At 50.6% G+C, this 27,414-nt stretch overlaps 1 protein-coding gene and 1 long non-coding RNA gene across 5 annotated transcripts in view; both read right to left on the bottom strand.

The window, feature by feature from the left end:
* SORCS2 (sortilin related VPS10 domain containing receptor 2) overlaps nucleotides 1-27,414 on the bottom strand; it is a 438,679-nt gene that overhangs the window by 369,900 nt on the left and 41,365 nt on the right. The window contains exon 1 of one of the 4 annotated variants that reach the window (XM_084797453.1): nucleotides 5,339-6,096. The exons of 2 other annotated variants lie outside the window; for them this stretch is intronic. In XM_084797453.1, the coding sequence (XP_084653579.1) occupies nucleotides 5,339-5,812 (474 nt within the window). In that variant the 5' untranslated portion in view covers nucleotides 5,813-6,096. Of the gene's footprint in view, nucleotides 1-5,338; nucleotides 6,097-27,414 lie in introns of those variants that run through there. One more of the 4 variants, XM_084797454.1, reaches the window with a different exon arrangement.
* On the bottom strand, nucleotides 17,211-20,128 carry LOC311606282. Its single transcript, XR_014782284.1, has 3 exons — nucleotides 20,025-20,128; nucleotides 17,933-18,152; nucleotides 17,211-17,346 (listed from the first exon to the last, which is right to left on the bottom strand). It is a non-coding gene; the product is annotated as an uncharacterized lncRNA (long non-coding RNA).

Raw genomic sequence — 27,414 nt, 5'->3', positions numbered from 1 at the left:
GGTAGAGAATTCAGCAGGCCAAGACCTTAGGGTCTATTGGAGGGCCTGAGAGAGTGGGGCTGGGGCCCATCCAGGATCCTGAGAAGCTTCAAGAACAGATCAGACCTGAGGTGCCCAGAGAAGGTCACACAATCTCAATCCATAGCGACATTGCACCTGTTGACCTTGGAAGGCTGTTCACCTCCAGCCAAAGGAGATGTCCGACAGGGAAGGTGGAATTTGGTGGTGCCATCAGAGCCAAGAGTTCCCCTCAGATCCCAGCCAGGAAAGAGCTCCTGGCTCAGGTGGCATGCGCTATAGGGGAAGGAGCCTGCAATCCCTTCAGCCCCAGATGCCCCGCCCATGCCTCGGCTGCATCCCACGCCTAGCTCTCTGACCTGGTCAATTGACTTCATTTTCCTCAGAATCCTGTAGAGTTGAAACGAGCTGCCCCATTCCCCTCCCAAACCCCACCTGTGCCTCTTCATCGTCCCCAGTTCAGTCTCCATGAACTGCAGCCAGTGGGGGTTCTCGGGGTGCTCCCACTGGACTTCAAGCGTTTGCGTGGGAGGATGCCATCCCATGGGCTGCAAAGCCTTCTCACTGGCCTGAATGTCAGCCTGAGCCCAAGTGAAATGAAGCATGTCTCCCCTGGCCTCAAGCGTGGCCCTCAGCCACCAGAGCCCCACCCCCACCCCACCCCACCCCCAGAAGAAAGTTATGCAGGATATAAATTGTCAGCCTCACACACAGATTCTGGAATGATCCCTCAGCACTTGTGATCCTTCCATATACACTCTACACAGCACAGGGCCCTGAGGTACCCTCAGCACAAAACAGGAGACACCCCCCCCCCCGCAGAGTATGCAACTGTGGTGTGCTCCCATAGACCATGTGTCACATTACACTGCACTTTGACTGTCACCTGTCCCATGGCACAGGCATCTCTGTCTTTCTCCTCACTCTTCATCCAGACAACAGACGTGAGGTCCTGACAGGCTTGCAGGCCAGTGGCAAGCTCCTGACAGCCCGTGTGACAGACACTCAGGATGAGCCACAGCATCCTTGGTCTCTGTCTCACTTGGGTGGCCGCTGGACACCTTGCTAGTGGCTGCAAGGACAATTGCTCGGTGCCTACAGGCTGCCAGTCTCAGCTCCCACGGGAAGCCAGACCTCTCTCTTCCAGCACCAGAACAAAGGGAGCCTGCCTCCCCGGAGCCCTGAGCTCAGGAACCTGCAATGCCAGGACCTACTGAGATACTTCTAACACCAGGGCATAAAACCTTTAACACCACAAAAGCTCGGCTGTAGGACACAGGGCCCTGAGTCAGCTTTGTGCCATCCACTTCAGATCTCAGAAGGTCTCGGTAGGTAGGAACTGAGCAGGAGCCTAGGAGCCAAGCACTAAAGAAAGTGAGAGGCTGGCACAGCAGGGGGCACCATTCCTCCTTACCCGGACACCTCCCTTACACCCACTCTCTCCAATACAGCCCAGGCACAACCTCCTAGACCAGGAGCCTCTTCCAAAAGAAGTACAGAGTGCCCCTAGCCCCACCTTTGTACTCCTTCTGTGGCCTTTCTGGCCACACCCAAGGCCAATGCCATGTTAACCTCTCCCTACACACCATGCTCTCATCTATGTAAGCATTTCATGTGGAAAATCTGATCCTTGTACAACCAACCAATGAACCAACCAGTCCCTCCCTCCCTCCGCCACCAGGCCCCCCACCCCACCCCCACCCCCGCGTCATGGTAAGTTCAGAGGCCCAGAGCATCTTCCCCATCTGTCCTAGGATCCAAGGCCAGAGGGCTGAGCCTGAGACAAACCCAGCAGGCTCCGAGGCCTAAACGTTCACCATCCCAGCTCTGCCGCCGGCTCTTCAGCCACACATTTGGAGACCACGGGCAAAGTTTACTCTTCTCCTCCCACCTCCTTTCTCTGGCTTCTCCTTGGTGTCTTCCTGTGGCACCTGTGACCTTCAAATTCCTACCTCAAAGGTCTCTCTCTCAGACTGTCCCTCCGGCTTGAACATTTCCACCTCTCCTCTACTCCTCCTGCTCCTCCTTTGATCCAGCCCTGCGGCCACCTCTTCCAGGCTGCCCTCCTGGATGACGCCCTTCTCATATGGGCTTGTTTATACCCGTCTCATCTCTCCCACCTGAGCTCCAGGTTTGCTATGCTCAGAGGATGACAAGTGAGACCTACCCCCTGCTTTTGGGGGGTGGAGGGGCAGAATTATGTCATCCCCTCCCCCCCCCCAAGATCCATAAATTGAAGTCCTAATCCAGGACCTCCAAACTTGAGTGGGCCTGGAGTAGGACTTCTAACAGTGGTTGTCAAGGTGGCCTTAACCCAAGGACACTGGTGTCCCAGTAGGAAGAGGCCCAGGTAGACCATGCTTCAAATAAGCCCAATCAACGTGCAACTTCCCGCCCCCCCCCCCACCAAAACCAGTACCTCACATTCCTACCAGGCCAACAAGAAACCGCCACCCTCAGGAGGGGCTCAGCACTGTGGTCTATTTCCCACCTTCGTATAATCTCTCTCCCTCTAAGGGCAGCGTCGGAGACGCAGAGGCCCTGTGTGCATAGCCCAATCCGGGTCCATCAAAGGGCAGCCCTGGTTGGTTTCCACGAAGCACTCATCTCACTTATAACAATGTGTTGCCACAGCTTAGACGTCAGCTGGAGAGGCCCTGTTTGAACTTCCAAGCAAGTCCCCTTGCCTATCTCCATGGGAGCAGGAAGAATCGAGCCTTTGCAGGGAAAACTCACATGTGTTCCCAGAGCTGCAGTGACTGAGACTGTCTGGGAACCAGCTTGAGCCCCGCCCACCCCTCACCCCATCCTTTAGCAGGATTCTGCTTTCCAATGCCGTTTCTGAGAGGCTGCGCCCCTCTGCCCGCTCCCCCCTCCTGCCCCCCCCCCCCCAGTGCTCTTATTTTGAAAAGCACCTGACATGATAAAGCAAATGCTCTAGTGTGGACCATATCTTCAAGAGGGCAGGGACAAGCAGCAGAAAGGCAACTTCACAAAGGCAGCACTGGCAGCATCCCTCAGAGTGCTCCTCTCTCTCACCCAAGCTTGCAGAGCTAGATGGTGCTTCGGGCAGGAGGTACAGCCAACTGCCAAGTGCTGGCTCTCATCTTTGTCCCCGTGGCTGCACCCTAAGCAGCGCGACCAAGACGCTTCGTGTGCCAAGAATGTGCTGTGCATAACCAGATCTGAGAGAACCGTGCTTAAAGGGACTGGTTTGCTGAGGCAGCTCTCGGTGACAGGCCTCACCCATATCTTTCCATTCCTGGGTTTTCTCAGGCAAGGGAAGCCTACGAGCACACCCCAAGCCATGGGGGATCAGGTTTTCTGGAGACAATCCCATCTTCCTTATGGTCCGGGCCCGAATGCAGTTAAGTAGGAAGGAGGGAGAAGGCTCAAGTCAGATTCCCGGGTAGTGATTCCATGCTGTCTCACACACATTCATCCTAAACTAGGTGTCAGCTAAGTGCCAGGCTGTGCCCTGGTGCCCCCACGCTACACCTGCCCCCATGTCATCCTGGCTGCAGAAGAGGCTCCCTCAGAGCTCCTTTCCAATTCTTTGGCCAGCCATTCTCCATCCTCAGGTCTTCAAGGAGGCTACTCTGGGGTTGAGCTGGACACCAGCCCATCCTAGAGGCAGCTGGCCCCCCTTCCTGTGTTCTTCCACGCTCATCTGGTGTCTCACCCCCTTCTCTCATACTCTCCTCCCATGAAGCTAAGTGACAAAGTGACAAGAGTAGGCTAGTTGGATTAACAACCTAAGCACTCCAGATCGATGGAGCTTATTCTCAGTGTGCCTCTGTCCCTTTCAGTTCTTGGTGCCTGGGCTGCCTTTCAGCCTATGGCATGGGGGACCCAGTTATCTTCAGGTACTAGCCAGCACCGGAAGACTGGGACCAGCGGCATACCTAGAGTCCAGGACTTGCTCAAGGTGCAGGTGAGAAGAGCAGAGGGCACCTCCACACCCTTCTTGGGAGGAGCCCCCCAAGGCACTCCGGTTAGCACCCTGACTGCCCCCTGCTGGCCAGTTGATTCACAGCACCAGCTCTGCCCTCTGAGGGCAGCTAGTCTCCCAGGAGATGCCTTTAACTTAGGGACCAGTGAAGTCACCTGCTTCGTGGATTGGGGGGGGAGGGGGGGCGGGGGCGCAGAGCGGTAGGACTGGGCTTTGGGCCAGCCAAGGCCACTTGGCTGTCCCTTCTCTGGCACAAATGGAAGCCTCTTAGCAGCCACGAAGAGTGCTAGGAGAGGAGACAGGGGTAAAAGTGTCTGCAGCCCCATTACCTCCACCTGACAAGCAAAAGAGGAGACCCGCCCACTCCACTCCCAGTGCATGCTGGGACTCTGACCCTATGTAGTCTCCTCAAAAGTTGGAAGACAAGGAGAAGAGGTGGAGTCGCCTACTGGGGGGGCGGGGAGGGGAAAGTGTGAGTGGACAGTGGTGCAGGTAGTGAGGAGGACTTCCTAGCTCCCTCTGCATGAAAACATACTTCCCTGGATAGCACAGACTTGCAAACCTGGAGCGCACACACCTGGGACTGCTCAGAGGAGACTGACTCTATCTAGCCTTTAGTCAGGAAGAACAAAGCCCCTGGGGTGCACTACCAAAAAAGGAACGGGGCTGGATCCTAGCTCTAGGAAGGTGAAAGATGCTGGAGGTCGCCAGCCAAAGGGAGAGGTATGGGAGAAAGGCAGAGAGTTGGCACTCTGCACTAAAGACCTAACAACGTTAAATAACGTTAAACACCCCGAGGTCCAGGCGGACCAAAGACAGCTGTGGGACACATGAGGAGAAGCAATTCTAGAATTAAGAGTCTTCGAACAGGACATGGAACCGACAGGGCTCCCCTGGACCTTAAAACCAATGTAGACCTGGTAGTAAAGGCTCCAGAGCCGGCAAGTCCAGAGGTGCACTCTGGAGCTGCAGGGTGCAGTGCGGTGTGTGGGCGACCCACCATCCGCACGGTACAGAACTGGGTGGACCTCAAAGACCTGGAGTTATCCCATGCTGCCCAGATCCTGAAGAATCTAGGGACCTCTCTGTAGCCCAGATCTCGAGGCCAGGTACGCTTGAGGTACCCAGATCTTCGTGAGTGTCCTCTGAGTGAGACCGAATCTCACAAATTAAAAGACCCTTCCAAAAGTAACCCATAGACAGAAGCCAGTAGGGGCGCCGCCGAGGTGACCCGCGTACCCCAAGTCACCAAGAATGCACAGCAGGAGTGACCGCCGGTAGTCCGGAAGCAGGGGGCTGTGGTGGTCTCCCTGGGTATCCCGAGGTGTCCGGGCAGGGACGGGGGTGGGGGTCGCGGAGGTCACTTACGCTGCTGTTCTCTCCTGTCCAGTGCACCATCGCCTGGTTGTGCGTCGCATCCCCCTTGAGCACGAACGACGTACTGATGAGAGAGACCTGCGCGCGCGAAGCCGCACCGGCCACCGGCGCCGCCCGCGCCCTGCGCCCCTTGCCCGGAGATGGGACGCCATCTGCGCTGGGACCCGGAGCAAGACCCGGACCGTGTCCCGGGGCGCCGAGCTCCGATCCTCGTGCCTGCGGATCCTTGCGATCGCGGGACTCCGGTCGTCCCGCAGACAGCAGCCGGGTGACCTGCACACCGGGACCCCGGCGCCCGGGCTGGGGGGAGCGCCCCACCGCCCCGCAGGCAGCCACCAGCACCAGCAGCAGCAGCAGCGGCGGCCACGAGCGTGGCCAGCACAGCGGCGGTGGAGCCCGGGAGCTCGAGGCCGGTGTAGTAGGGCCAGGACGCTTCGGGGCGGTAGGGGGTCCCCGGTGCGCCATGGTCGCCGGTAGGCTGCGGCGGGGCGGTGCAGGCGACACCGCGGCCGGGAGAGCGGGAGGGCGCTGGGAGCTCGAGCAGGAGCTCAGAGAAAGGAGCCGGGAGGGAGGGAGCGCGGGAGGAGGGGACTCAGAGCTGCCACGCAGCCAAGGGAGTACCGCCACCTGCCGGCTGCACGCGAGAGCCACGGCAGCTCTGGGCCCGGCCAGCCGGGCCAGGATGTCCCGAGCGCAGTCACACCTCCAAGACCCTTTCCTTCCCTCACAGTGACTCCCAGCCTCACCCTCAATCCTCCTCTTCCACCCTCTTTCCATCCTCCGTGCCTTTCTAGCGGCGTTTATAGAGCATCTATACTTGGCCAGCCGGAGTTCCAGGCACTTGGGGCACAACGGGGTGCAACAAAGGGAAACTGGCCACACCCAACTAGCCTGGTTAGAGGCCAAACAACTCCAGAGCAGCCTGTCTACAGAGGTGGGAAGAGCGCCTCCTCTGGGCAGGAAAGGGTCAAGGGGACGCCTGAGAGTCACGAAAACCAGAGAGACAGCTGAAGAAAATGCAGAAGCCTTGGGGTATCACCCCAAGACCAACTAAGTGCCCTAGACACTGATTTGGTCTCCCACCCCCAGGGGGAGCCGCTAAACTTAAGATTACACCTGTGTAGGGGTAACAAGGAGAGGACAGAGACGAGAGGTTGCAGCCAGACAGAGTAGGCCAGCACAGGATGAGACCCAGAACCCATTGAGATTTTGATTGAATGTCTATAAAAAGCAACCATTATTACCAGCACCTCTGCCATCCAGGGCACAAAGCTAGAGCCTCCCCCCCCCCCAAAAAAAAGGCCAGGAGTGCAGGTGAGCCTCGCCCTATCTGTCAGACCAAGGCCAGTCCTCTCAGGCTCAGGGGACAGATAGACATTAAAAGGCCCCACTGCCTGCTGGGCTCTTCACTCCCAAGAACCAAATAGTGCCGCCGAGATCAAAGTATCCGGCAAAGTCTGAACTTGGCTACCAAGGCTGAACTCCAGTGCCCTCTCCAGGAGTTCCTGTTCAGCACAGGCCACTTTGCCAGGGCTCCCCTATGCCGAGCTCTGAGCAGGACAGAGCTCCTGCCCTGTGTCTGAGAAGGCCTCCTGTGGAGTGGGGGTGGGTGGGGGGCTGCATCCTGATGTCAACAGTCCAACCTGAAAATTTTAAGAGCTAAATGAAGTCCAAAGCCAGGCAAGAAGGGAAGGTGCCCGGTTGTGGCAACATTTCGGTCTAGCAAAGAAAGGCTAAGGAAGCCTGCCAGTGTGGGGCTGAGGTGGGTGGGGAAGGAAGAGAGAGAATGCCACTTACTCCCATGATGCCTTTCCCAGCTTGAGGGGTAGGGGTGGGGGTGGGGGGTCAGTGCTCCAAGTCACAACTGTAAACCATCACTGCTGTCGTCTCCTCCAGTTTTGGGTAGGCTTGGCTTTGTTGTACTTTAATTATGTTGTTTTGGTTTGTTTGTTTGTTTTTGTTTTTTGAGACAGGGTTTCTCTGTGTAACAGCCCTGACTGTCCTGGACTCACTTTGCAGACTGGGCTGGCCTCCAGCTCACAGAGATCTGCCTGCCTCTGGCTCCCCAAGTGCTGGGACACAGGCCTCTGTGTCACCGCATCCGGCTATGCTTTAATTTTTCTTTAAAGCTTCTAAGTAATAAGAGAAAGTGTAAAACCACGACAGACTATTGAACGCCTACTATGTGTTGGGCATTTTCCTAGGGGCCTCTGTGCCTGGCAGGTTGCCATTGCAGGTTATCACGTGCCACCTCGTAGCCAGGATAGGTAGTGGGTAGAACTGTCCCCTTCCACAAATGAGGAAACACACTCAGAAGTTCAGTTATAGCCTGAAGATACCCACACTCCAACTCAGGTACTCTGATGTGAGATGGCATCCTTTTTACCACCACACCTCTTATCATCTGGGAATGGGGCTCTGGAACACTATACCACTCAGGCACTCGCCAGCCAGCCAGGGTGGAGATGGGAGCCGCCACTGGCCATCCCAGCCTGAGACTCAGGTCACAGAGACTTGGCCAAAGTCCCCTCCCCCAACCCCCAATGAATAGAAGAGACAGTCCAGGTCTGGCATACGGGTGTGATGCCCTGCCGGGGCTCTTTCTAGAACAGTCTACTGCCTCTGCTCCAGCGAGGCTACAGGGATTTGGAAGAGCATGCCTGGCTCATCTCTTCCATGATGAACCACTATTGAGAGCACTCCGTTTGCAGCCATGGCTGAACCCAGGGACCCTGATGAAGGAGAGGAGGCTCCCGCCCAGCAGGACGGACAGATGCTTAAAAAGCCCTATCTCAGCTACTAGCTGGCACCCGGAAGAAAGAAAAGTTGCTATGTGATAAAGGGCGAAGGAAGGGGGGGGGATGCCCCACTTACTTTGGGGCAGCATGGAACTGCCAACCGAAGAAGCAAGTGTCAAGAAGGAGCCAGCCACAGCCACCACAGGTGCTGTCCTGGCAGAGGGAAGAGCCCTTGAGTGGCGAGATCCCTCTGCTGTGGCCAGGAGTAGCTCAATTGGTATTCAGAGGCTGATGGAGTGCGGCTGGAGTGTCTGAAGCAGGGGAGCGAGATTATTGGCTTTTTTATGGCTGCCATCCTGGCCATGAGGACAGGCATGGAGGCCACTTAGGAGGCAACTCCTCCAAAGAGCTAGAGAGAGAGAGAGGATGTGGAGGCTGAACTGGAGGAAAACTGCCAGGATCTGTCACCTCATTTCCTGTCACATCCAACTTCCTTGCATTCACCTTCCTCAGAGACCTGCAGCAAAGGCTTGAGGGCACACAGATACAAAAGAGAGAGATGTAGGAAAGTGGAGGACATCCCAGAGAGCTGCCTGGCCATCTCTAGGCATCACATCTGATGTATCCAGCTAGAGGAAAGAGGAAGCAATGTATGCCAGGGTTAGCAGATGGTAGGGATGTGAGAAACTGATGAGGGTGCCGTTCACTAAGCCTTGCAGGAGCCTGGGGATCCAGGGACAGGTGACCACCCAAGGGAATCAGAGGAACACAATCCTCTTCAGGGCTATAATAAAGCTCCTGTTATTCAAAATACAGACATCCTCTCTGCCAGCTCTGCTTCCTGCTCCACACCCCAGAGAGGATCAAAGGTCAATCCTGCTCCTGGGACCTTACAGCCTCAACGTCGACACTAAGCATGTGCTCCAAAGGAAAAGTCTGGGCGCCAGTCCAGTGATGAGCTCAGGCTCTGATCCTGAATGTCCACAGTAAGCCAGCGGGGTTCCAGGTGGACTCACAAACCTCACATACCCTAGACGTCATAGAAAATGTGTCCCCTCAGGAAGCTCACATGGGACACAACAAGGGAGCCTGCTCAGGAAGCTCACACAGGACACAGCAAGGGAGCCTGATTATCCAGTGTCCTGCTTCCTTGGGTCTCGCACCTGCTCCTCTGATGCCTCACCTGTCAAACAGGCCCAGCCTGCCTTGACCTTGAGCTTCTCAAAGTGTGGTGCCTGGACCAGCATGTGCAGTGTTTTCAGGGAACTGGTGAGAATGTTGGCTCCTGGCCCCAGCCAGACCTAAAAAACCAAGAGATCCTTGGGGTGACCCAGGGCTTAAGATTTATCACATCCTCTAGTAGATCTCATACACCTCAAACTTGGAAGCCAGCCCTATTCCAGTGCCCCAGTTGGCATTTTAGACTGGCCTGGGGGAAAAAAAAAATCCAACACCTAGGTCGCTCCTAGCCTCGTGTTTTCTGAGATGAAAGCTCAGCATTTAGTCCTCTTAAGCTCCCAGGGTCCTTTGACTGTGCATCTGGTATAGACCACTGTCCTCATGATCACTTCCCCTCCCAGTCAGGGCTTTGCACATGCCAGGCAAGTCCCACCCCAACCCTGCATGATGGCATGGCTTTTGGTTTCTTTCTTTCTTTTCCTTTTAAAAAGTTTCATTTATCTATCTATCTATCTATCTATCTATCTATCTATCTATCTATCTATCTTGAGACAGAGTCTCACTATATAACCCTATCTGCCTGGAGCTCACTATGTAGGATGGCCTCAAGCTCACAGAGATCCACCTCGCTCTGATGCCAGAGGGCTAGAATCAAAAACATCTGGTCCCAGTGATGACTTTTCATAAACATCAGGGGAGGTGGGGGTGACAGTGTAGGCCTGATGTTCCACCTCCCTTCACTCGGAGTCCTGTCTGGTTAGAGGGTGGCCTCTTCAGTCTCCATGACCCCCCCATTGGGGGTCTCAGCTAGAGTCACCCCCTTATCCCCCCTGGAACTTAAGCTGTTGCAAGTGTCCGGCTTTTCTGAGACATACCGCTGCCCACAGTTTCTCTTCTCTCTACAAACCCTCTGTCCTCCTGCCCTGCTCTCCGCTCTCCCCACACCTGCTCCCCACCCTTGTTTCCCTCCATATTCCCTCTCCCATCCTGTTCTGTCTCTTCAACCACTTCCGGTGCCTGTCCTACTGCTCCTTCTGAGTGATAGCCAAGCATCCTCCCTTACGCCCTCCTTGTTACTTAGCGTCTTTGGGTCTGTGACTTGTAGTGTGGTTACCCTGTACTATATGGATCTGGAAAAGACCATCCCGAATGAGGTAACCCAGACCCAGAAAGACACACATGGTTTGTACTCACTTATAAACAGATATTTAGCCATACAATGTAGGCCTGGAACTCCAGCACTTAGGAATCTGGATAAGAGGTTCAAGGTCAACCAGGGCTCCATACACAATCACCCACAACCCCCTACACCCACAAAAAAAAGTAAAAAAGGAAGAGAAAGGAGGGAGAAAGAGGGAAGGAGGGAGGGAGGGAGGGAGTGATGGAGGGAGGGAGGGGAAAAGACAAATACAACAAAATTTTAAGGTAAAAATAAAGAACTTAGTAAGGCTAAAGGACTCAGGAGCTAGTAAGTATTAAAGGCCCAGAACACAGCATGACCCTAACTGAGAGGTAAGTAAGACCTAGCTGTGCCCTGACTTTCTGGTTACAAACCCTGTTCTTAGCCAGTCCTGTGATAACACTGTGTCACAGGGAGAGGAGGGGCACTGCCTTTTGTGCACTTAATCATTGCACTTGCCCATTACAAGTCACAGTTTTCTTAAATTGTCAAAGGTCCCTAGAGGTGATGTTTTAATCTTTATACATGTGACAAAGCTAAAACTGTGCATTGCCCAAAGCGGGGCCTTTCTCAGAGACAGGCAAGGAGCCAGGAGTATGTGGCACCTGAAACAAGAGATTCAACCGAGCAGAGGCCCCTAGGGCCCGCCCCCCATCTTCCGGCTGTCTCTGGAGCTAGGGAGTAGCAGAGGCATCTCCCAAGGACTCCTAAGGATAAAAGGCAATAGCTCTGAGCCAGGAAGATCAAGTGCGACATCTCCTTGTAAGGTTGTCAAGGGCAACAGAGCAAGGCAGCAGGGACAGTGGGTCAGATCCTTAACTGGGACCAGGAGCTAGCGTCTGATGCAGAACAGGCACCTCAGTGAGCCAAGAAAGAGAGGGGAGAGGGAAGAGAGGCAGAGTCTGCAGTTCTGTGGTTTGGTGCATTTTAAAGGGCTTGCTTTGTGGTGGAGACAGGGGCTCCCTGACTCTTGGGCCACTCCTCTCTGGACTAGCCAGCCCCAGGTGCTAAAGAGAGGCATGGTCCATGAACTGCAAAAAGAATGGGTTCGTTTCTTCCATCTGTTCATCAAGTGTTTACTGAGTACCTTGACTCCCTGAGTTGACATGGTGATAGCCAGTCAGGCCAGGAAGGATAAGAAGGCACAATCACAGTTGGAGCCTGGAAACAGGGAAAGGAGAGTACACACACACACACACACACACACACACACACACACACACACACACACCATTGTTTATCAGGGCATACCCCAGGTTGCCTAAGAAATGCCTACCAAGACAGCCTCTTAAACGGGTCCAGCCTCCAATCACTTACCAGGCAGATAACCGAGCCTCTGCACCAGTCTCCAAAGGCCATTTAGAAAATGGCAACTGCCATGTGTGCTGCTGAAATGGCCTCTCTAGAATAGTGAGATAGCCTTAGGGGTGTCCCACTGGCAGTCCTGTGAGGTGAAAACCAGGACAGTCCATTCTGATACCTGCCCTGCAGTCAGAGTGCACACTCATTTACAAGGTAAGCATTTACTGGGCCCCACTCCCTACCCATACCCCACACCCACATCCTGCCAACCTCTGAGGCTACCACCACCCTACCCTACCACCTCTCCCCTACCACGCCCTGTAAGCATCCTTCATCCCTCCCGTGCCTCCTCCAGTTCTCTCCAACTGTATTCTTTGGGTCTCTGTCTCCCCATCTTTCAGAAGAGAAGGTGGCTTCCCTTAGCCCCTGGGGCCCTCTCCAGACAGAAATTGCCGCTGACTCTCTGCCCCTCTGAAGAAGTCATGTGACTTTGCACACTAAGGACTGCAAGGTGCTGCAACTTAAAACCCTATTTGACTTTGCTTAATTCCATTGTTTTCTCCAACTTTTTGACCCTATAGCTCTTTATGTCTGTTTAACAGCTACAAGCACCCTGGAGAACACAGGCCATTATGGAAATATGTGCTGAATGTGGCGGGAGGAAGAGCAAGAATTTATTCTGCCTGAAGTGCTGGCACACCAGAAAAATACAAGTGTGCAGGTCTTAAGTGATGGATCGGGACCCAGTGGAAGCAAGACAACACACACACACACACACACACACACACACACACACAGGACTGGAGAGGGAAGCTCCAGGCTGTCCAGGAAGCAAAGCAGGTCCCTTGGTAGAGACCAGCCTCTGGGAAGACAGGCCCAGAGGCTTCAGATCTCCATACTAAGGTACCTACGCTTTATGCTGAAGCCAAGGAGAACTTTTTAGTGTTTTTAAGAGTAGCAATCACAGGCTGGAGAGATAGCTCAGCGGTTAAGAGCACTGACTTGTCTTCCAAAGGACCTGGGTTCAATTCCCAGTACCCACATGGCAGCTCACAACAGTCTGTAACTCCAAGACTCCAAGAGATGGCACCCTCACACAGACATATATACAGGTAGTGATCCCGTGGTCAGAGCTATTATTTGGAAAGTGAGCTCTGGCGCCCTCTAAAGCAGCAGTGCAGCTAGGTTAGGAGCAATGAGATGTGAGCTGGAGAAGAGGTACAGAGGGAATGGGAGGAAGAAGCCCCTGGACCCAAACCGTACAGCTGGGAGACCCTGTGGTGTTCGGGTGCATGACGCCCTTCCCTCTGGAGGGGGACCATGGGAAGGAGGTGCCAGTGTATCTCTGTCTGTGTAGCTTCTGAATGTCTGTGAGTCGTTCTGGAGGCATGATCCAGGAGCAGCCAGGTGGGGCTATCGTGCCAAACTAGCCTCGAACTTCAGTGTGTCTCCCAAGAGAGGTTCAATTTTGTCATTTCCGAAAGTCTGGTTTCAATGAAAAAATCAAGGGTCCCGCCTCTGTCTTTAGCTTTACCTTCTAGAACTCGTAGCTTTGAGGTTACCTATGACAGAAAAGAGAGAGCCGGCGAACTCCAAGATGTTCCAGAAGCTTGGGACCTGGGTGGGAGTCCCTCCCATCACAGAAGCCAGGGCCAGCATTGGGCGGGGGCTGAGACACAGAAGCAAGGGAGGCTGTGTAGGCACTGGTGTCACTGTGCCCAAGGGGGACCTTGGGAGCCCTTCAGGAACAGCCACAGGAGACTCATGACTGCCAGAAGTCAATGGGAGGACTAAGCTGGCAGTGCCCTAAGTTCCCCATGTGTCTAGGGACTCATGAGTGCTGGAAGTCAGTGGGAAGGCTAACAGGGAGCACTCAGAGGCCATCTGGGCACTTTGAGAGATGACTCAGGTTTAGTTCAAAGCTACTGTTTCCTGTGATCCAATTACCAGCCATTTAGAGAGAGCGCCCCCATCCTCCACTGAGCCTCTGCGTTCCCACACTGGCAGCCAGGAGCAGTTGGCAAGGTCCGAGCACACTGCAGCCTTGGCGCTCAGCACAAAGCTTACCCATCTAGATCTCTCTAGAGGACTCTTCCAGAGCCTCCACTTTCATAGGCATTTGGACAGCAGCCTCACGATGCTCTTGTTTGTAAGATTCATTTCAGAAATACCAGGTTTTGCTATCAATGTACTCAGCATGAAACTGATGTTGACTTAAACTGTTTTCAGGTTTAAGAGTTCTCATCATAAAATTTTGGTGGAAAATCATGGCTTGAACAGTTTCAGCTTGAGGTTGACTAAAACTCAGTTTTCTGCACAACTTTTTTTTAATGAAAACTAGTGGGCATGCACAAGCCTATGAGGCTAGGTAAGGCACCCCCAGTTCTGACACCCAGTTTTTGTTCACCACAACAGATACTTGGAGTTTGAGATGGATGGATGGATGGATGGATGGATGGATGGATGGATGGATAAGTAAGGAGTAAATGGGAAGGTGAGTGGGTAGATGGAGAACAAATGAGTAGAGCATCCATATGGATAGATAGCTGGACAAATGTATAGATAGATGCATAGAACAAGTATGTAAATGGGCAGATGGATAGCTATGGGGTAAGTGGATGGATGGCTAGGAGGATAGATGAGTATGTGGGCAGGTATATGGATGGATGGATGGATGGATGGATGGATGGATGGATGGATGGGTACGTGGGCAGGTATATGGATAGATGGATGGATGGGTACGTGGGCAGGTATATGGATGGATGGATGGATGGGTACGTGGGCAGGTATATGGATAGATGGATGGATGGGTACGTGGGCAGGTATATGGATGGATGGATGGATGGGTACGTGGGCAGGTATATGGATAGATGGATGGATGGGTACGTGGGCAGGTATATGGATAGATGGATGGATGGGTACGTGGGCAGGTATATGGATGGATGGATGGACGGGTACGTGGGCAGGTATATGGATGGATGGATGGACGGGTATGTGGGCAGGTATATGGATGGATGGATGGATGGATGGATGGATGGATGGATGGGTACGTGGGCAGGTATATGGATGGATGGATGGATGGGTACGTGGGCAGGTATATGGATAGATGGATGGATGGGTACGTGGGCAGGTATATGGATAGATGGATGGATGGGTACGTGGGCAGGTATATGGATGGATGGACGGGTGGGTACATGGGCAGGTATATGGATGGATGGATGGACGGGTACGTGGGCAGGTATATGGATGGATGGATGGATGGATGGATGGATGGATGGGTACGGTGGGCAGGTATATGGATGGATGGATGGATGAGTACGTGGGCAGGTTTATGGATGATGGATGGATGGATGGATGGATGGATGGATGGGTATGTGGGCAGGTATATGGATGGATGGATGGATGGGTACGTGGGCAGGTTTATGGATGGATGGATGGATGGATGGATGGATGGATGGATGGATGGGTATGTGGGCAGGTATATGGATGGATGGATGGATGGGTACGTGGGCAGGTATATGGATGGATGGATGCATGGATTATGAGTGAATAGGTGAATGGGTAGATAGATGAATAATGGGTAGGCAGAAGTGTGGAAGAATGAATAATAGATAGGTGGGTGGCTGGGTGGATGAGCAAGCGGGTAAGGATGAAAAGATGATGGGGGAATCAACAAGTAGGTAGCTATGCCACTGCTTCCTACTTCATCCTTCCTAAGGCCTCTCCTCCCTGCTCAGAACACTTCCTACTCAGAAACACGCCTCCGGGATGCAGCGCTCATACTTATGATCAACCTGAGGTTGGCGCGCATCCATCCTCCCAAGCTGCAGAGGATTGACGGAGACACTACCTCCATGCTCCAGAATCACAGGGCAGTGTTCCATGCTGAGAAGGCTTGCCTCCAAGAGCCTCAGTGCTTCGGGGAGCGCTCAGACCCACAGCGCTGAAGATGCACGCCAAGATCTAGAGCCGAGAGCAGCATGCCTGTGAAGTGGCACTGATGCTGGAAGTGATGGCCTGGGAGCTGAAATAGCATGGCCACTCACTGTTGTAGTGGAGCCTGCGGAGGACCCCAGCCAGCTCTGGGTTCTGGCTGACGCTATGGCTGAATAAGACACACAGCAAGCATGAAAGTTCCAGCATGAGGAACCAGCCAGGCAGACTGTGCGTGTCTATGTTCTGAATGTCCCCTCTGCATGCAAAACCCTTGGGAACTAGAGAAGGCCAACTGGGCTAGCCTGGTCTCTGAGCTACGCAGACACAGGGTACAAGGGCCAGCCTTAAAAATTAAGCATAGATAAGAAAAGACCCCAAGCACCACCGGCAACAGAGCAAAGAGAGAATGCCACAGTTAGCACAGACATCCATGAAGAGAGTCACCATGCATGGATGCCATGAGCCACCAAACCATGAGAAACGCAAAGGAACAGGGAATCTCCGTGGGGATGGGGTAGTTATCTGAAGGGCTCCATGTATTGGGCTTGGCAAGAGACAAGCCAACAAAAACACACATTGGTGTTGACAACCATAAATCAATACACTGAGTCTCAATAAAAACAGGAAAAACAACATTAAGTAATGAAACATAAATTTCCAAAATTGAGAAATAGAGTAATATGGAAAATTCACTGAAGTGCTTCAACAACAGATCTGAGAACAGAAAATCAGTGAAAATGAAGCAATAAAGACCAAGAACACAGCAGGGAAGACTGATCGTCCTCTGCTGCCTATGAAGCAGCATTCACACACGGACGCATAAGCAAGAGGAGTCCCAGACAGAGGGAGAGGAAGGTGCTAAAGGAATATTTAAAGGAAACATAGAAAAAATTTTCTAAAGCTGATGTAAACTTTTAAATATCTAAGAATTCTTACTACCCCCACACAGATAAAAGACATGAGTACTTAGGTACAACACAATCAAAGATGTGAAAGACACAGAAGACCATGAAAGAAGCAAGAAAAAAAAAACCCAGTTCATCATATGTTGAGGAACAATAATATAATTAACAGCCTCTCACGGAGATGAGGTGGTGGTGGAGACATGACGGAAAGACGTAGAATAGCTACTTAAAATGCCAAAACACCATTCCTATCAAATGAATGAAAGTGAGATCAAAAAAAGAAAAGAAAAGAAAGAAAAACAAAGTGTATTAAAGACACAATAAAAAACATTAATACAATCCCTTGCTGCTGTACATTCCTTGTTCCTTGTCTAAACAAACAAACAAACAAACAAACAAACGCTAAAAGCCACCAGACAGTAAGTGCAGTCCACAGGAAGAGACAGGAAGCACTAGCTGTAGTAAATGTGAATGTTGATGTGAAATACTCTCAAGTGCAGACTTCTCTAGAATTATTTTAAAGATATAGCACAGAGATGGGGGAGAAGAGAGCCACAACTTAAAAGTGCTTTTAGTTCACAATTTATTCAAGAAAATAACTCAGATATATAGTGTTCTAGTGAGAGTTGCTATTGCTGCAATGAAACACTATGACCAAAGCAGCCTGGGGAGTAAAGGGTTTATTTGGCTTACACTTCTATCCACATCACTGTTCATCATGTAAAGAGGCCAGGACAGGAACTCAAACAGAACAGGAACCTGGAGGCAGGAACAGATGCAGTTAGATGCAGTTAGAAAGAACAGAAAGCAGTTAGAAAGGAATAGGAAGAAAAGAGAGATATATACAAGGCCAGAAAAAAATGGTGACTATAAATACAGCATGATACAAACTGCATGCTAAATGTCAGTGGCCTAAAAAAAAAAAATCAAAAGCAGAGATTGTAGGACTAGAAAAATTAAGATATGAATAGGTACTATTTTTAAAAAGTCATGTCTTGTGTTCAAAGACACAAGTCTCTCAGAAGCAGCAGGCTAGAACTATAGTATGCCATGAAAGCAATCACCACAATAATTCTAATATTTAACAAAGTAAACTTTAAGACAAGAATATTACTAACTACAAAGAGGGTCATTTCCAGTAATCAATGGTTCAAACCATTAAGAAAATAGAAAAATTATGAACACATTTACTCCTAATACAACAACCTCAAGATATGTAAAGCAAAAACTAATGTAATTAGAAGGCACAGACCATTTTACAGAAATAGATCAGACTATCCTTCAATAACTCATTAGGCAATTAAGTAAGAAAAAACTCAGAAAGAAAACCAGAAGATTGACGCACCTTATCACTCAGCCCACACTAAGTGACCCATGGCTGCAGATACATTCTCCTCAAGCACACATGGGCCATCCTCTAGGAATATGAAGGTGTGAGAGCCTTGATGAATGTAAAAAGACTGAACTCATGAGAACCGTGGCCTCGGACAATGCTGCAGCTAGAATACACATGAAGGGTGAAAGGCTACAATTCCAAAGTCCAATGCCAGGCTTCTAAATAACTCCTAAGTCAAAAAAGAGAAGAAATTATAAGTGATTGTAAAATACTCACAATATATGAAAATTTACAGAGTTCTTAGGAAGAAATCCATACCTTTAAACACCTGCGTCAGACACAGAAAGCAGAAACACAGAGAAACCAATAAAACAAAAGGGAGTGTTTAAAAATATCATAAAATCGATAAACTTTTAGCCAGAGGAGAGAGAAAATTTTTAAATTCTATAACAGGAATAAAAGGGGAGACATCACTACCAGTCAAACAGAAATTAGGTGGATCATAAATGTTATAAAGAGAGGCAAGGGCAAGAGGGCAAGCTAGCAGTAGTATAACCAAGAGGCTGAGGCAGGAGGATTGAGGGTTTGAGATTAGTCTGAGCTGCATAGCAAGACACTAGAAAGATAATGGGGAGAAAAAGAAAGACACTTCTATAAATAATTTAATGTTCATGGACTAAACAACCTAAGACAAACAAGTGCATTTCTGGAGATAGTCAAGGTGTCCAAGTTGACAATTAAGAAAGAAGTTGGGGCTGGAAAGATGGCTCAGCAGTTAAGAGCACTGGGTGCTTTTCCAGGGGTCCTGAGTTCAATTCCCAGCAACCACATGGTGGCTCACAACCATCTGTAATATGATATGGTGCCCTCTTCTGGCCTGCAAGAGTATATGCAGGCAGAGTGTTGTATACATAATAATAAATAAATAAATTTTAAAAAAAGAAGTTGACAATTTTAAACCTTTCCACGATGGCAAGGCAGACTCACATGGCTTCCTTGACAGATTCTGGTAAACATCCAAGGAAGGACGAAAACCAACATCTGCAACTACTCAGGAAATAATGAAGAAAGTGTTCCCATCACCGCCTGATGGCAAAACCAAATGAACACATGGCAGGAAACCCAAAGAAGAAAACCCTTTGCTACATGAATGCAAAAATCCTTGAAAAAAATTACTGCAAACCCCATCAGAGTCCTTCCTCAGAAGGATTCTGTTGCCCAGTGAGAGTTAACCTGGAATACAGCTGTTCAGCTTTGGGCCATCAACCAATGAAGATGTTTGGGAAATCCAGTACCACTGATGACAAATATCTTTTCATTTAATCTACAAAGGTAACTTCCTCAGCCTGGTAAAGGGTGGCTGTAAAAACCTGCAGCTGGTAGCAAACTCAGTAGTGAAAAGAAAAAGTAGTATTAGCCCCTTGGATCAGAAACAGACACATGTGTCGTGTTCACAGACTAATCTATAAATTCAACCCAATCTCTACCAAAAAGTTTCGTTAGACTTTTTCATAGAAATCGGTTAGCTGGTCTTGAATTTGAAATGGGAAAACCCAAAACCTAGACTTGGAAAAACAAATCTTGAAAAGGAAGGCTGGAAGGCCAATGTAGGCTGGCTTCAGGGAATGCTCCCTCTCAAAGATCAGGACAGCAGGCTACCTGAAGGAGGGGTCTGAGGAAACCGATTTCTGGCAAAGGCCAAAACAACTCATTGGAGAAAGGACCAAATTGTATCTGACTCTACAGAAAACTCCTAAAACTTAAAATGATTAAAAAGGAAGAAGGAAGCTGAGCGGTGATTTCACACGCCTTTAGTCCCAACACTTGGGAGGCAGAGGCAGGTGGATGGCTGTGAGTTCGAGGCCAGCTTGGTCTAAAAACTGAGTCCAGACAGCCAGGGCTACACAGAGAAACCCTGTCTCGGGGGGGAGGGGGGGGAGGGAAGAAGGAGGAGGAGGAAGAGGGTACATAAAGAAAGGGGGAAGAGGGGGGAGGGAAGAGAGAAGAGAGGAAGGAGGAACAGTGTCTTAGGGTTTCGTTGCTGTGAAGAGACACCATGACCATGGCAACTCTCATAAAGGCAATTAATGGGGCTGCTTACAGTTTCCGAGGTCTAGTCCATTATCATCATGGTGGGAAGCAGGCAGACATGGTGCTGGAGAAGGAGCTGAGAGTTCTACATCTTGATCAGCAGGCAGCAGAAAGGGACTGTGTCACACTGGGTGTAGCCTGAGCATATAAGAAACCTCAAAGCCCTCCCTTAGTGACACACTTCTTCCAACAGGGCCACACCTCCTAATAGGGCCACTCCCTATGGGCCAAGCATTCACACACATGAGGCCATGGGTCATACCTATTCAAACCACCGCAGGAGGGAAGTGATTAATTAATTTCAGGCCGGCAAGATGGCCCGGTGAGCAAAGAAGCCACCCATTAAGCCTGACAACCTGAGTTCAATCCTTGGGGCCTATATGGTAGAAAAATAGAAACAACTTCTGCAAACACACACACACACACACACACACACACACACACAAAGACAGAAACACAGGCAAGTGTTGGCAACAGAACAAAGATGCTAACTTCCTTAGTCACTGCAAAATTCCCATATTCATCAAAGTAACTAGTAAAGACAGGACCTCAAGTCTGGGGCGCAGCTCAGTGATAAAGCACTCCTTTAAAGCACAAGGCCCTGGCTTTAAGGCCCAGCCCTGAGAAAACTAAATAAGGAAGATGTCATACATGGCCAATGCAATGTGTGGTGTGCAAGGGCACAACCACTTTGGGAACCACGTAGTTTCTAGAAAGTTCACATGGACGTCTCACAACACAGTCTGGTGGACCCTATTTAACTATCTGTAAAGTGGGGAGACATTAAAAGTACCTGATTAGAGGGATGTGATAAATTAGCCAGGCACAGTAGTACCATAGGTGAGGGTCCTAGCAGTCTTTCTGGAAGACAGGAAGTGCTATCAAACACACCTGAGGGTGGTTGCAGCCCAGCTCGACACAGTGAAGTACCGGGTAGCACCTAAAGGACCGCCGCCACAGCAGGAGCACACCTCACAAATATTTTTTTTTCCAAGTGAAAGCAAACCAGACAGAAAAATCACCACAGTGTATGATTCCATTTATTTGAGATTTACAGACATCGCAAGTAAAGCTGTATTGCCCAGGGCCGGAGTAGGAACAGTGGCTGCTTGCAAATGAGATAGGGGTAGGATGCCAGGTCGTCTAAAGATGGACTGCAGTGTGGCTGCACACAGTTATAACTGGCCAAAAAACCACCGAAGGGCATGCTTTAAATGGATGGGTTTTATGGTGTGTAAGTTATACCTCAATAAAGGTCTTTTTTTAAAAGACGGAAATGTGATTCTAGTGCTCACCATTTGTTTAGCTGCCATTCCTTGTGGCCTCCCCCCTGTTGGACAGAGCAGAAAGCCAGTAGCTGCTGGTGGCTGAAAGGACAGCATGTCTCTGTCTTCTTGCAGCCCTCACCTCTTGTTGCCATCCCGTTCTACAGATCAGAAGAGTGAGGCTCTGAGACATTACCTGTGCCAGGTCCTGTAACCCATCAACTGTCGAAGTTTCACCTTGAACTCCACCGCTTTCAACCACCCCTCCCTCACCTTGGATGTGCCAACCATCGGATCTAAGGACCTCAGCTTCTCCAGGTCAGAGCCAGCTTATCACTGGAGACTCAGCCGGGACCTCTCTGTTATACTCTTGCCCTGCTCTTCGGATCCCTGGACTGGTCCTCAGTCCCCTTATCCCACAATATCTCTTCTCTGACTTCAGCTTCTCCGGCTCCCGCCTATGACGTGTGCCCCAGCCCTGAACTTCCTGGTCCCTTGGTCAGAGGCACCTACCCTCTGAGCCTCAGCTCATTAGCTATTGAAACACCTGCCTTACACATGCACTTCAACCTTAAGAGACAGTCCAAGCAATTGTGTCCTATGATTGGCGTGTGCCCATCACAAAGACGTGTTCCCCACTTTGACCCTAAAAAGCTGTGAATATGCCATTATCTGGAAGCAGAGTCCTTGTAAGTAGGATATGCTAGGGATCTCAGGGTTAAATTCAGGCAGTCTGGTTCAGGGTGGTTCCTAAACCCGTGACGTGGCATAGCCTTATAAAGCATAGGAAAGAGAGCTAAGAAGATGGCTCAGTGGGTTAACGCGCTTGTCCCACAAGCTTGGAAGACCTGAGTTTGACTCCCCAGAACCTTCGTGAAGCCCAACATGGAAACAAGTATTTAGCATTTATTCTGTTTCTGTGCAGAAACACCATGGCCGAGCAACCCTTATAAAGGAAAACATTTAACAGGGTCTGGCTTACAGTCTCAGAGGTGTAGTTCATTACCAGCATGGTGGGAAGCCTGGCAGTGTGCAGGCGGACATGGTGCTGGAGAAGGAGCTGACAGGTCTACATCCAGATCAGCAAGCAGCAGGAAAAAGCAGCAAGCCTATGGGGCCTGGCCTGAGCTTCTGAAAACCTCAAAGCCCACCCGCCACCCCCCCAGGGACACACTTCTTCTGACCAAGCCACACCTAAAATCCTTCTCCAATAGTGCCATTCCCTGGTGACTAAACATTGAAATACCCGAGCCTATGGGGGCCATCCCTATCCAAGCAAGATGAGTACACATCCTCATACAGCCCTGAAGATGCTGATGCAAGCAGCAAAGAGATGAGCGCCAAGGAGCACCACCTGGCTTGCCCTCAAACCTCTGCGTATGTTCTTCCACAAACAAATGCATATGCCCCGTAAGTCATATATGCAGAAAGAGAAGGAGGGAAGACAGGAGCGGGCAGCCTTGAAGGGAAGGCTGTTCGGAGCAGAAGGGAGAGGCTGGAGGGGCACGCCCACAGTCTGAAGGACACAGGCCTCAGTAGCGTGGCTGCAGGAGTCAGACAGAGCCCTCTCAGACTCCCTCACGGCTGCCGAAAGAGCCGGCCTGCCCACACTCTGACCTTGTACTTGTAGCTTTCTCTACTGGGACAGAACACTGTGGTCATTTGTCATGGCAGCCACAGGACAGGAAGGGAGGGCCCCACATCCCAGCCCCGTGCTGACTCAGCATCAGCCGGTTCTATTCAAAGGAACCAGATTAGTTTGGGCCCAAGCCTCAGCAAGCCTGCCAGTTGTCACCTAGAGGACCCTCCCTGAGACCATCAGGTATACATGGCGAATGATTTTATCTTCTCTGGAGACTCAGATGTGGCATAGTGGCCCGAGAGCCACCCCTCCCAGGTCCCTGCCATCATTTCCTCATGGAAAGCTCTTTGCTGTTTTTGCTTTCAAGAGGCTCTTGTCACCACAACCAGCAGAGGTCACTTGCATGAATCGGCTCGCAGAAATTAGAATGGCAGGAAACACAGGGAAGGTGGCGTGCTCTCACACAAGGTGGCTCATGATGGATAGAAACTGCCACTTGATTCCTGTTCCCCCGTGGTGTGTGCACAGTCTCTGGAAAGGCACAGAGGACCCATGGAGGCTGCTGTTCACCTTCATCCAAAGAAGGAGCTGAGAAATGTGGGCATAAACCTGCTTCCCTCCATATCCAGGAAGTCCACCCACAGCGAGGAGGAAGCATATTTTTTAGGGCCAGCCAAATAGGAGGCCAAGTTCAAGGCAGGGGGTCTCCTGGTGGGACTTCCTAACAGAGTTCCATGATAGCATGACATAACAACTTCATCACAGCACTGTTATGATGGGTGACGCCATGCCCATGCCCATGTGACACAGACTGAAATGCATGCCGCTGGTTCAGCATGCTTCCTGAGGCACCTGTGGTAGTGTTTCTGGTGGAGAATCATATGCAAAAGGGTAAGACTGGTCACAGCTACACACGCTGCAGGGTGGAGGAGAGCATCCCAGGAACAGGGCTCTAGATAGAGTGGGTAGGAGCAGGAAGGGAAGATCACCCATGCCACCTGCTAGGCTAGGATGTGACCTTCTCCTGCCCTTGGCACATCATAGGGCTACCCAGCCTCTGTACTTGCATGAGCAGATTTCTGTCCTGAATATCATTCTTGAATTGATAGGTAGGAAGATAGATGATTGACAGGTAGATAAATGATAGATGATAGATAGATGATAGATAATTGATGATCAATAATTATGTGATAGATAAATGATATATAGATGATAGGTAGATAAATTGATAGACAAAAGATGAGGATGGTGATTAAGATGATAGTGATGATGATGATAATGAATTTGATGATGATGATGGACGGACAGACAGACATAAAGAAATGATCAGGTGAGTGATGGTATATGGATTGGCTTGTAGATGGATGGATGGAGGGAGGGAGGGAGGGAGGGAAGGAGGGACAGATTCTATCTGTTTGCTGCTCTGGTGGATATTGTCTCTCACAGCTACAACTGGGAACTCCCCACTTAGATTATTCTTAGGGAAATGCAGGCTCCTGCCACGGGAGCGACTAGAGGAGCAGCGCGGAGCAGGCCAGAAGCAGCTGTCCCTGGTCCCCCATTGCTCAGTGGCATCAAAGCCCACTGTCCTTACTCCTCACACTGCTCAAACAGTGTATGGGACTGGAATATTGCCACAGTCCAGCATGGTTCACAACCCAAAGGAGGACGTGTGGAACCGGTGAAAGAAGACTTGGACCCAGAGGTGCAGTTGACACACTCCGGCCCCGAGGCAACTCAGGCCACCTCTGTACATCTATTTCTTCACAGCTGAAAAGCCTTTACATTCGTTTTCTCATTTTCTCACGTGCAATCTCTTTTAAGAGCTTCCTATGCTTAACAATAGCGTGCACACTGTATTCACCCCCCCACCTCCTTCTCCTCCTCAATCCCCGTGGCTCCTGCCAAGCCATGAACTGTATCAAGAAGGAGGAAACAGCTTCAGCCAGCAGTTCATATCTCACCCAGCACATTGGTACATAACCAAGTGACGGTGGCTGCCAGCAATTGCGGTTACTCTAGAGAGAGGTGATAGACTACACACCCAGGAAATTCTGATTTAATTATTGGCACGTAGCATTTCTCCACATCCCAATCAGGAGATCTAATTCCTCTAAGGCCCAGGGCTCTCAGCAAATTAGCAACCTGAATCAGTTCCTCGTCCGTGCTCAGCTCACCTCTGTATGCTCTATTAAGTCTTAGAACCAATGATCCAGCAAGACTTTCCTAACCTTTATCATCATCTGGCTGTTGTTTAGGACAGGTCAGTGGGCAAACTGTTGCCGGAACTTAGCTCCCATTGGGACAGAAGATCCGGACATTAGCTGATGTATCCAGACCAGACCCTAGTGTTGACTCAACCTCATCATCATTACTAACAAACAGAGGAATAAGTGATCGATTTTGCTCCCACATTCCTCAGAGACAAACAAGAATGAATCACGGCCTGGCCTTTCTTTTTCTGATTCTGGGGAAACGTCTATCACAGATAAAGCGAATGTAAAAACTGCCAATAGCAAAGCCAAAAATGCCAACGCAAGGCAAAAGCGAGCCCAGCATTCCCGCAGGAAAAGGCCAGGAGATTCTGCACGGATATCCTCACAGGTCTTACAGGTCCTTGCCATGTGGGGACCCGACTCCCCAGGCCTTGCCATAAGGAGAGCAGTCTGCGTTGCACTCGGGCGCCTTTCCCATAAGAGGTTTGGCCACAGCCACAACAGGAAGGGCTTTGGTGGGGACAAAGAATATAGAGCAATTAACTGCCTGCCAACAGGTGACTGTGGCCCAGAATGTGCCCACACCCACCGCGGAATGTCACCAGCTTTGCAAAGGAAGGAGAATCTGGCTCAAGTTGTGCATGGGCGAAGCTTGGGGACCGTACGCTCTGCAGCATGGGCCGGTCACCAGAGGATAACTTCTGTAAGATTCCCCTCGCAGGAGACAAAATCAGACACAGAGAAGAAAATGGTGGGTGCCAGGAGAGGGGCTCCGGAGCTGCTGTCGTGCCGACCTTAGGAGTTCCTGAGACGGAAGGTGGTGATGATCACACAGCAGTGTGCCTACGCCTGATGACACGGACCACTTGCTGGAAAACGGTTGGATGGGAGGTTTTGTGTTGTGTACATTTTAATAATAGTTTTTTGTTTGTGTGAGACAGTCTCAGTGTGTAGTTCCAGGCTGGCCTGGGACTCCCCATCCTTCTAACTTGGCATGCCAGCTGCTACTCACCCAGCTTTCCTTCCCATGCCTTTTTTTTTTTTTTTTTTTTTTAATGTATGAGTGTTCTGTCTGCATGTACACCTGCAGGCCAGAAGAGGGCATCAGATCCAAGTATAGATGGTTGTGAGCCACCATGTGGTTGCTGGGAACTGAACTCAGGACCTTTGGAAGAGCAGACAGTGCTCTTAACCCTTGAGCCATCTCTCCAGCCCCTCCCTGTGCCTTTTAAAGCCTGTGGATTGTTCTTACCGACTTCACAACTCTTCCTCGCCAGTTCCCACATGTCTCCAGGCTGGGAGAGTGTGTGATGCAGCATTTCCCATGAGCAACAACTCAGCAGAAGATGATTTTGTTCCACCTCTTGGTTTCAGAGGTCTCAGATGTTGGTCCCTGATATCATTTGGGCCTGAGGTGAAAAAGGACATCCAGCTGGAAGAAACATCAGAGCAGAGAAGCTCTGATACTTTGTAGCATCAGGAGACTGGGAAATAACAGGAAGGGGCCAAGTCGAGACACACCCACAAAGACATGTTCCCCGGTACCCACTTCCTCCAACAAGCCTCCATCTTCCCCAGTTCTGCCTTCTCCAACAACCCACTCAGATGTTGAAGTCATCAATGTAGATCAGAAACATCTTTTTTTTTTCTTTCTTTCTCTTCTTTGTTTGTTTGGTTTTGGTTCTTGGTTTTTATTGAAACAAAGTATCATTATGTATCTTTTGCTGTCCTGGAACTCACTATGTAGACAAGGTTGGCTTCCAGCTCACAAAGACATGCTTGCCTCTGACTCCTGAGTGTGGGGATTAGAGGTTGTTTCTGCCTGGCTCCCACACATCTTTACAGAAGTGCCCAGAAATGTACTTCAGCACTCCCCGCAGGTGTCTCACACTCACAATCCAATCAAGTTGACAACTAAGATCAACTATTTGAAGGGTTGATTTGTCAGGAAAATCTACCAGGAGCTCTCAGTTAGAGACCAAGGCTTAGTGGGAAATTGGTTTGCTAGCAATATCTGTCCTGGGCTTAGGAACATCAGCAGCCATGTGGCATGGTCATCCACCATGACGTAAGGGGCTCAGCCTTCAATAGAAGGCTAGAAGGGGCATGCTGGATGCTGGAGCTTCTGTGGAGTCCCCAACCGATAATACCAGAACAATTTCCAACTTCAGGTTGAAGTCAGCCCTACCACAGTGCCCTCTGCCACTCGCAGAGCAACCAATTTGCCAAAAGCAGGTAATTTCCATTCCTCCTTTGCAGATCAATGAGATCAAATACGGCGTGAAGAGAAGGAAGGATCACAGAACTCCACAGCCAGCCAGTTTCTCTCTTCCCAGG

The sequence above is a fragment of the Acomys minous genome, assembly GCF_964271855.1.
Source record: "Acomys minous genome assembly, chromosome: 10".
Taxonomy (NCBI): Eukaryota; Metazoa; Chordata; class Mammalia; order Rodentia; family Muridae; genus Acomys; species Acomys minous.
Note: the sequence above shows the minus strand (reverse complement) of the source record. Positions and strands in the feature narration are given on the sequence as shown.